At 34.3% G+C, this 10,826-nt stretch overlaps 1 protein-coding gene across 1 annotated transcript in view; it reads right to left on the bottom strand.

Annotated features, from left to right (window-relative positions):
- Positions 1 to 7,661: 7,661 nt before the first annotated feature.
- LOC137400031 (uncharacterized) overlaps positions 7,662 to 10,826 on the bottom strand; it is a 68,913-nt gene continuing 65,748 nt past the window's right edge. The window contains exon 11 of the mRNA XM_068086338.1: positions 7,662 to 8,338. Coding sequence (XP_067942439.1) covers positions 8,262 to 8,338 — 77 coding nt within the window. The 3' untranslated portion in view covers positions 7,662 to 8,261. The remainder of the gene's footprint in view (positions 8,339 to 10,826) is intronic.

Here is a 10,826-nt window from a genome sequence, read left to right as displayed (position 1 = left end):
TACCATGTCAGGGGAACTATTTAATCAGTAGAGATATTACCATGTCAGGTGGACTATTTAATCAGTAGAGATATTACCATGTCAGGTGAACTATTTAATCAGTAGAGATGTTACCATGTCAGGTGAACTATTTAATCGGTAGAGATATTACCATGTCAGGTGAACTATTTAATCAGTAGAGATATTACCATGTCAGGTGGACTATTTAATCAGTAGAGATATTACCATGTCAGGTGAACTATTTAATCAGTAGAGATGTTACCATGTCAGGTGAACTATTTAATCGGTAGAGATATTACCATGTCAGGTGGACTATTTAATCGGTAGAGATATTACCATGTCAGGTGGACTATTTAATCGGTAGAGATGTTACCATGTCAGGGGAACTATTTAATCGGTAGAGATATTACCATGTCAGGTGGACTATTTAATCGGTAGAGATGTTACCATGTCAGGGGAACTATTTAATCAGTAGAGATATTACCATGTCAGGTGGACTATTTAATCAGTAGAGATATTACCATGTCAGGTGAACTATTTAATCAGTAGAGATATTACCATGTCAGGTGAACTATTTAATCGGTAGAGATATTACCATGTCAGGTGAACTATTTAATCAGTAGAGATATTACCATGTCAGGTGGACTATTTAATCAGTAGAGATATTACCATGTCAGGTGAACTATTTAATCAGTAGAGATGTTACCATGTCAGGTGAACTATTTAATCGGTAGAGATATTACCATGTCAGGTGGACTATTTAATCAGTAGAGATATTACCATGTCAGGTGAACTATTTAATCAGTAGAGATATTACCATGTCAGGTGAACTATTTAATCGGTAGAGATATTACCATGTCAGGTGAACTATTTAATCAGTAGAGATATTACCATGTCAGGTGGACTATTTAATCAGTAGAGATATTACCATGTCAGGTGAACTATTTAATCAGTAGAGATGTTACCATGTCAGGTGAACTATTTAATCGGTAGAGATATTACCATGTCAGGTGGACTATTTAATCGGTAGAGATATTACCATGTCATGTGAACTATTTAATCGGTAGAGATATTACCATGTCAGGTGGACTATTTAATCAGTAGAGATATTACCATGTCAGGTGAACTATTTAATCAGTAGAGATATTACCATGTCAGGTGAACTATTTAATCGTTAGAGATATTACCATGTCAGGTGAACTATTTAATCGGTAGAGATGTTACCATGTCAGGTGGACTATTTAATCGGTAGAGATATTACCATGTCAGGTGAACTATTTAATCAGTAGAGATATTACCATGTCAGGTGGACTATTTAATCGGTAGAGATATTACCATGTCAGGTGGACTATTTAATCAGTAGAGATGTTACCATGTCAGGTGAACTATTTAATCAGTAGAGATATTACCATGTCAGGTGGACTATTTAATCGGTAGAGATATTACCATGTCAGGTGGACTATTTAATCGGTAGAGATATTACCATGTCAGGTGAACTATTTAATCGGTAGAGATATTACCATGTCAGGTGAACTATTTAATCGGTAGAGATATTACCATGTCAGGTGAACTATTTAATCAGTAGAGATATTACCATGTCAGGTGGACTATTTAATCAGTAGAGATATTACCATGTCAGGTGGACTATTCAATCAGTAGAGATATTACCATGTCAGGTGGACTATTTAATCAGTAGAGATATTACCATGTCAGGTGGACTATTCAATCAGTAGAGATATTACCATGTCAGGTGAACTATTTAATCAGTAGAGATATTACCATGTCAGGTGGACTATTTAATCGGTAGAGATATTACCATGTCAGGTGGACTATTTAATCAGTAGAGATATTACCATGTCAGGTGAACTATTTAATCGGTAGAGATATTACCATGTCAGGTGAACTATTTAATCGGTAGAGATATTACCATGTCAGGTGAACTATTTAATCAGTAGAGATATTACCATGTCAGGTGGACTATTTAATCAGTAGAGATATTACCATGTCAGGTGAACTATTTAATCAGTAGAGATGTTACCATGTCAGGTGAACTATTTAATCGGTAGAGATATTACCATGTCAGGTGAACTATTTAATCGGTAGAGATGTTACCATGTCGGGTGGACTATTTAATCGGTAGAGATATTACCATGTCAGGTGGACTATTTAATCGGTAGAGATATTACCATGTCAGGGGAACTATTTAATCAGTAGAGATATTACCATGTCAGGTGGACTATTTAATCGGTAGAGATATTACCATGTCAGGTGAACTATTTAATCGGTAGAGATGTTACCATGTCAGGTGGACTATTTAATCGGTAGAGATATTACCATGTCAGGTGAACTATTTAATCAGTAGAGATATTACCATGTCAGGTGAACTATTTAATCGGTAGAGATATTACCATGTCAGGTGAACTATTTAATCGGTAGAGATATTACCATGTCAGGTGGACTATTTAATCAGTAGAGATATTACCATGTCAGGTGAACTATTTAATCAGTAGAGATGTTACCATGTCAGGTGAACTATTTAATCGGTAGAGATATTACCATGTCAGGTGAACTATTTAATCGGTAGAGATGTTACCATGTCAGGTGAACTATTTAATCGGTAGAGATATTACCATGTCAGGTGGACTATTTAATCAGTAGAGATATTACCATGTCAGGTGAACTATTTAATCAGTAGAGATATTACCATGTCAGGTGGACTATTTAATCAGTAGAGATATTACCATGTCAGGTGAACTATTTAATCGGTAGAGATATTACCATGTCAGGTGGACTATTTAATCAGTAGAGATATTACCATGTCAGGTGAACTATTTAATCGGTAGAGATATTACCATGTCAGGTGGACTATTTAATCAGTAGAGATATTACCATGTCAGGTGAACTATTTAATCGGTAGAGATGTTACCATGTCAGGTGAACTATTTAATCGGTAGAGATATTACCATGTCAGGTGGAATATTTAATCAGTAGAGATATTACCATGTCAGGTGAACTATTTAATCGGTAGAGATATTACCATGTCAGGTGAACTATTTAATCAGTAGAGATATTACCATGTCAGGTGAACTATTTAATCAGTAGAGATATTACCATGTCAGGTGAACTATTTAATCAGTAGAGATGTTACCATGTCAGGTGGACTATTTAATCAGTAGAGATATTACCATGTCAGGTGAACTATTTAATCGGTAGAGATATTACCATGTCAGGTGAACTATTTAATCAGTAGAGATATTACCATGTCAGGTGGACTATTTAATCAGTAGAGATATTACCATGTCAGGTGAACTATTTAATCGGTAGAGATGTTACCATGTCAGGTGGACTATTTAATCGGTAGAGATGTTACCATGTCAGGTGAACTATTTAATTGCTAGAGATATTAATAATAATCAACTGTAATGATGATTTGGTTAATCAACTGTTCCTATAGCTGGTGCAGCAAGAATAGGTTCTAGATAAATATTTTAAGAACATGTAATAAGGTCTATATTTGTGATCAAGATTATATGGAAAGGCTACAGCTATGTGACCTTTGAAAGCTTCCTTTTAATCTTTCCGTGTAAATTACTAAACAATACAGCGTTTCCGTGTAAATTACTAAACAATACAGCGTTTCCGTGAGATATGATTGCCCTGACATAAAATTTATTTGAGAGACGACATGAAAATTTCTAACAATTTAGTTCTGATAGACAATTAAAAATTTTTGAGATACCAATTGATGATCGCCGTGAGTGTCACAAGGAAGCAATGCATTTGCTTAGCCTGTTTGGTTGTCACCGCCGCTCCGTCATATGTGCTCGCTTATTCCTTGTGTTTTGTTTTAGATTATACACTCTTGTTATGTTTTCAGCCATGGGTCTCAAGGCTAAAGACTCTTGTTATGTTGTCAGCCATGAATCTCAAGGCTAAAGACTCTTATTATGTTGTCAGCCACGGGTCTCAAGGCTAACCACCCTTATTATGCTGTCAGCCATGGGTCTCAAGGCTAAAGACTCTTGTTATGTTGTCAGCCATGAATCTCAAGACTAAAGACTCTTATTATGTTGTCAGCCATGGGTCTCAAGGCTAACCACCCTTATTATGTTGTCAGCCATGGGTCTCAAGGCTAAAGACAAAGGTGATGAAAAGGAAAAGCCTAAAAGATGATATCAATGGAAGTTAAGCTTGTAAAATGATAGCAAACCATGAGCATGGTGTTGTTCGTGTCATCAACTTGGCACATGAATATGACCACAATCCTAAATATCCACGATCATCAGGCAGGATGCCATAAAAAAGCTACAGCCTTCCAAAAGCATACCATAATTTTGAAACTACAAAGTAATGTGCATGATAAAATGAAATGGTTACTTTTATTATGGATTAAAGACAAGGAATTTGTGACTCCGTTTCTGAATGTATTATTACTGCGGACTATCTGTGCTATATTATGTTATTTAACTGTGTTTTGGGATAGTTTAATGTCATTGGGATGCATTTATACATATTACATTAGTTTAAATGGGGAAAAAACTGCTTTGTGATACAATTTTTTTGATATACACCGATGGTTATAGAATGAATTAAAATTTCACCTCAGGGACCACTGTATGATTAAGTTTACATAATCAAAAATCACAAGGTATTAAAGAACAGCGCTGCTCGTCACTCTGAAGATCATGTTTCAAGACACATGCTTGTGATAGGATAAAAACTGACTGTATCCAGTGTTCCCAAATGATTATATAATTCCCTCCATAATATCACATCATATACAAATCATCAATCCGTTGTTTTTGTCAGCTGTTCCGCTCTGTTCCTGAACTGCTAAATTTGAGTCTATTATCTACATAAGAATAACCACTAAGCATTTCACAACGAGTGTTGTGATGCAGTTGTGAACAATGCACTAAAATCTTGCAGGTGCGCCGTGGTGTGCGGTGGTGATACTGCGCAATTCCGCTCATTCATACATTTTTTCCTTTTCCTCTTGATTTACTACACCATGTGTTATATATAAGGCTCAGTAGCGTCAGTTTGATTCCCAATAGGTACAGCAGACCATAGAGTTCATTGATGTACCGATTATATTCTAAACTGTGTATATGTTATCTTCAAAATTATGTACGCATTATATTCTATATTGTATATGTCTAGAAAAATAACAGCCACAACTTGATGATTACTGGAATTTATGCAGCGCACACAAACTATGGTATTAGTGAAAGATAGGCTAGCCCCATCTCTCTTTTACAAACGGGATACAAGACAGTGGTTTCTCACTCTCCCCTTATAAACGAGATATAGAACGGTGGTTTCTCGCTCTCCCTTTATAAACGAGATACAGGAAAGTGGTTTTTCTCTTTAGCAAAATAAAACTAAATACCAAATTAGGTTGATTAAAGACTATTATTATTTTAGGTTATTTTGCTATTATTAGTCTTCTCCTGTGTGTTTCACACCATCTGTGTGAAAACAGACCGAGTATGAATTTTTGCCAATAATAAAAATATTTGTATTTGGGTTTTAGTTTAAATATTTCAACTAGGCAACCAGGTACTTATGGGCGAAGCAAATGTAATTTGAATGTAGTTTTATTCTTGATGTATTTATAATTTTTAGCAAATTCTCGAGGTTCAGTGTTTATGCTTAAAAAAACATTTTTCCTATCTTGAGGGAGCAACCTTCAAATGGAAATGAGTACCATAAAACCTTTCTGTACCATAAAATCTTTCTGTACCATACCCCATTGAAAAAAATCTTTCAACGTCGATCTAAAACATCAGCCTAGCTGCTGTAACCATTCGCATTTGTGGTTTCCACAGGTGATATAAGTCATCTTCCCATTACTTACAAAGTCCCAACTTTCTATACTATAAATAATTAACTTTTCAGATATACAGCCATGACTGAAAATGTTGTACCATTTCCTAACCATATTACATACGTCTTCAGTTTTAAGCCGATTGAGAAGGTGATTATGCTTATCTGTTCATCTCGTTTCCGTCCACTACTGTCAGTTTCATGACCTGGCACTGTCAATCATCAGATTAGTCACTTGTTGATGGACCACCACAGTAGTAACAGTAATAGAACAAATAATTTGTAGTTCATTTACTAATCAAGGGATAGGGTAGTATTTAGTTTTACGCATACGCTGTGCTGTGGTATTGTGCAACTAACAACATTCTATTCCAACATCATTCTTCTTATTGAACTACATGATAATCATAATCACAAGCAGATATTTTTGCTGGAGTTTTAAAATTGTATAAAATAGATTTTATATTCTGATGTCATAGTAATTTCCAATCTGCCTCCTTTTGCATGATTGTATAGTCAAACACTGCTAACAACTTACTATTTCAAAGAAGTCTATATAATGAAAACTGGGACAGTTTCAATATCTCCAGTGCAGATAAAAGATAAAATGAAACATTATCTTAGATTTGGGTTCATTCATTCATTTGGGATCATCCATTGTTAGAAATGAAATTTAATTGTTCATATAAAGAAGTGATACAAATTAATATATCATCAACACTGGAAGGTAACTTGATACGCTAGTCGGCGCACTACATTTTACTAACTGTAATAAACTCCTTGTGAGTATAAATTAAAACTGTTGAAGGATCAATAACTCAGCGCCAGAAAAAAAAGGAAAATCGGAAAAAGTGCCATCAATTTCAAACAACCTTCTAGCGTTCCTAAGCAGCAGCAGACTAGAGAATATTAACAACATAACAAACAAGAGTTTATTGCCAGAGTAGAAGAGTGGCAGAGTGGAATGCCAGCTGTATTTGAATGTTTCTCCATCTACCCGGTAGCTAAAGAGCACCAACTCTGAACACAAACTAACAGCATAGATAAATTAGTAATGTATAAACACAACTGATTAAAGCTATGAATTGGAATAATCTTGGAATAACCTTTATACGGGTCACCTTAATATAACCTTTATGCGTGTCACCTTAATATAACCTTTATACGTGTCACCTTAATATAACCTTTATACGTGTCACCTTAATATAACCTTTATACGTGTCACCTTAATATAACCTCTATACGTGTCACCTTAATATAACCTTTATACGTGTCACCTTAATATAACCTTTATACGTGTCACCTTAATATAACCTTTATACGTGTCACCTTAATATAACCTTTATACGTGTCACCTTAATATAACCTTTATGCGTGTCACCTTAATATAACCTTTATACGTGTCACCTTAATATAACCTTTATACGTGTCACCTTAATATAACCTTTATATGTGTCACCTTAATATAATCTTTATGCGTGTCACCTTAATATAACCTTTATGCGTGTCACCTTAATATAACCTTTATACGTGTCACCTTAATATAACCTTTATACGTGTCACCTTAATATAACCTTTATACGTGTCACCTTAATATAACCTTTATACGTGTCACCTTAATATAATCTTTATGCGTGTCACCTTAATATAACCTTTATACGTGTCACCTTAATATAACCTTTATGCGTGTCACCTTAATATAACCTTTATACATGTCACCTTAATATAACTTTTATACGTGTCACCTTAATATAACCTTTATACGTGTCACCTTAATATAACCTTTATACGTGTCACCTTAATATAACACCATTTCATCCATCAACATGAGGTTTAATCAAAAATGAGGAAATATATTGCCAAGTAAAAGAGCTGAAAGCATTCGTATGAAATGTATATGTATATATGGAAGATTATCAAATGTTCAACCGCTTGTAGCTTTAGGTACGTGGCCCTAGGCTATTAACAATACTAGCCTCCCCACGTGTACAACGCATTCTAGCGAAATGGAAAGCCATATGTATAAATGAAGCAAGGGTTAATGTTGGACTAAATATAAAGCTGAACATATAATGATATTAATAAGGTGGTGACAAGTGCTGACAAGTGAGATTTGTAAGCTCGTGCATACATGTAACAATAAAAGTAGAGGAATTTAGTGATGGCTGGTATAAAAGTGTTTCATCGCAATAACTCTCAAGTTTCAACTTTATTTTTTCAAGCGCGACGAAGCCAGTTGTTTCATCAAACCACAGTAAGATATGAACTTTAACCAGTAAAAACTTACAGATATATACAAATGCATAATTGTCAAAGCTGCTAATACAAAATACCTCTATAAACCTATGAGTTGGAGCAGAGCGCGCTAGATAATAAAGATAGTACAGATAATGAAGATAATATAGATAATGGAGATGTGTCATCGTTCAACATCATTCCATATTGTTGCCAGAACAAAGATCATCGGGATCAGAATCCACTTCAGCCCGCCTGACTATTAGAGGTGCATCTGAAACAAGAACAAAACTTGAGCGTAAGATAGAGGAAATGCTAATTAGTGCACAGACAGACAGACAGACAGCAGGTGTGTTTGGGTATTGAGAAGATACCAAAACACAAATAATCTACTCGCGATGTACCAAATAAGTTTTATTAAATGTTTAAGAAAAGACAATGATAGCTCTCAGTATCTACAAGCTATACATATATGAATGAACCATCTGCTTGGAAGAGAGAAATTTAGCACACGCTTGTATCGGCATCACGCATGCATACAAATTATGTAGAGCTAGCTAGCTTGTCTTATTGCAACACGAAACACAAGTAACAACAAAGAAAATAAAAATCCAAATGATTTTTAGAACAAATGTTAAAAATGAGCAAAGGGATTAAAATAGGAAAAATATGACACGAAAAGAGAACTTGGAAACTTCACCCACCACCACCCCCTACACTTTTGCCTATCTAAGCTATTTATAACCGTGTGTGGTACCGAAGCATTCCCACAGAAGTGAGTCATGACAGTACCGTGTAACACACAGAACCAATCCACTAATAATTCACAAAGTCAACTACGAAAAAGATGAAAACTGTTTATCGTTTCACACAAAACTAATATTATACACAAGTAAACTAGCTGGTGTAATAAAAACATTACACAATCGTTTAGTACTGCCTGTGCAGCAAATATCAAAATCTACTATCAAGTGAAATGAGTAAATTTGGTATTTACGAGTTCCTTGCAACCCTACAGTATACTAATTTTTAGGTCAAAGGATGAGAGTGTGGGCCCTAAAAGCCAGCTGATACACAATTAGACAACGCAGCGCTAAAAGGATTTGGTTTACAATAAGTTGATAAGTAGCAATAAGTTGTTAAGGATGCTAGCGAATCAGCCCAACAAGATATGCTGTGATTCACTTGATACAAAGATACAGGATTTGAACTGTTTTTAACCTCTCTGAAAATAATTAATCCCAAAACCGGCTGAACATTATTTGTGAATGTTGATTTTTTTGTATTCATCAAATATTGGCAAACAAATAATTTTTGTATGTATCTGAAGTTCTCTAGCCGTTTAAAGGAAAGCATGAATTTCTCCAAATTACAGGAAACTATATCTGTTAAACCTCAACATACAAACTATATCTGTTAAACCTCAACATACAAACTATATCTGTTAAACCTCAACATACAAAGGTCTCACATCTCCAAATTACAGCAAACTATGTATATCTGTTAAACCTCAACATACAAAGCTCTCACATTCCAATATTTGTTTCATATGCCAAAACTATCATATGTTGGAGAAAATGTTCTTATAAGAATACAACATAATTTGTTTAACTTGTTCCAGGGCCTTAAAAATGATAAAAACTCGAACTAATTAACTATAACATAAAACTACACTATGTAAAACTACACAATCTAAATCAAACGTACAATTAAATTAACAAAATATTACTTAATAAGAAGTTTTTATTTTACTTTAACTTAGATAGAGAGAGATATAAAGCAAATGTAGTATCAGTAATGCAAAGATTTGATCGGGGAATGAGTGACAGAAATATGTAGCGTAATTTATATTACATGCATGTAGATATAGTTTACAGACGAATCTAATATTTCAAGAGATTTTAGGCATTACATGCCAGAAATTGCTTCATACATCGACACATATGTGTATGTGCTAAAATTTTACATTCTACATAAAAAAATTGGGCGTAGAAGTTGAGGGTTGACTGTATGATGAAATTACTATGGGAAACAGTCATGTAGCTTTAACTTGATAAAATATTTTTAAGAATGTCGCTTGAACAGACCACCTCAGAGAAACTATAGAGTACATACATAGGGGTCTCGTGACTATCAATATTAACAAATGATGTTTTACAAAGCCAGGAAAATGATAACACTGTTTTCTGGGCTTACATAAAATGGCTTGGTAAAATTTATTATAAAGGGAATTATACTGGTCCAATTTGTTATTGCTTCAGATTGATCAGCGCAACTACTAGTATAGCTACTAGGATAACTACTAGTATAACTACTAGTATAACTATTAGTATAACTATTAGTATAACTATTAGTATAACTATTAGTATAACTATTAGTATAACTACTAGTATAACTACTAGTATAACTATATACTAGTAACTATAACTAGTACCATAATCGAACTAAGGATGTAAACTAACCAGAGTACAAGGAATATTGTTCCATACGCTATCAGACAAATATCCAGCTATCAGACAAAATTATTCACACAAGAGAATATCAGAACCCAGGATGTGGCAGACTCGTGGAGCTTAGCAGTGCCATGAGTTGGCAATTACAGGTTTTTTTTGTTAACCATAAGACAAAATATTATATGGAAAAGTTCCAATTGATCCCAAAATATTATTCGCACTGATTAAGGCAGGTGTGACATACAATTATAGCGAGTGAAATATATAGATTTTACAACAATCATCCCAAAAAACTTTACTCTCATTTTA

The sequence above is a fragment of the Watersipora subatra genome, chromosome 7 (assembly GCF_963576615.1).
Source record: "Watersipora subatra chromosome 7, tzWatSuba1.1, whole genome shotgun sequence".
In the NCBI taxonomy this organism is placed as follows: domain Eukaryota; kingdom Metazoa; phylum Bryozoa; class Gymnolaemata; order Cheilostomatida; family Watersiporidae; genus Watersipora; species Watersipora subatra.
Note: the sequence above shows the minus strand (reverse complement) of the source record. Positions and strands in the feature narration are given on the sequence as shown.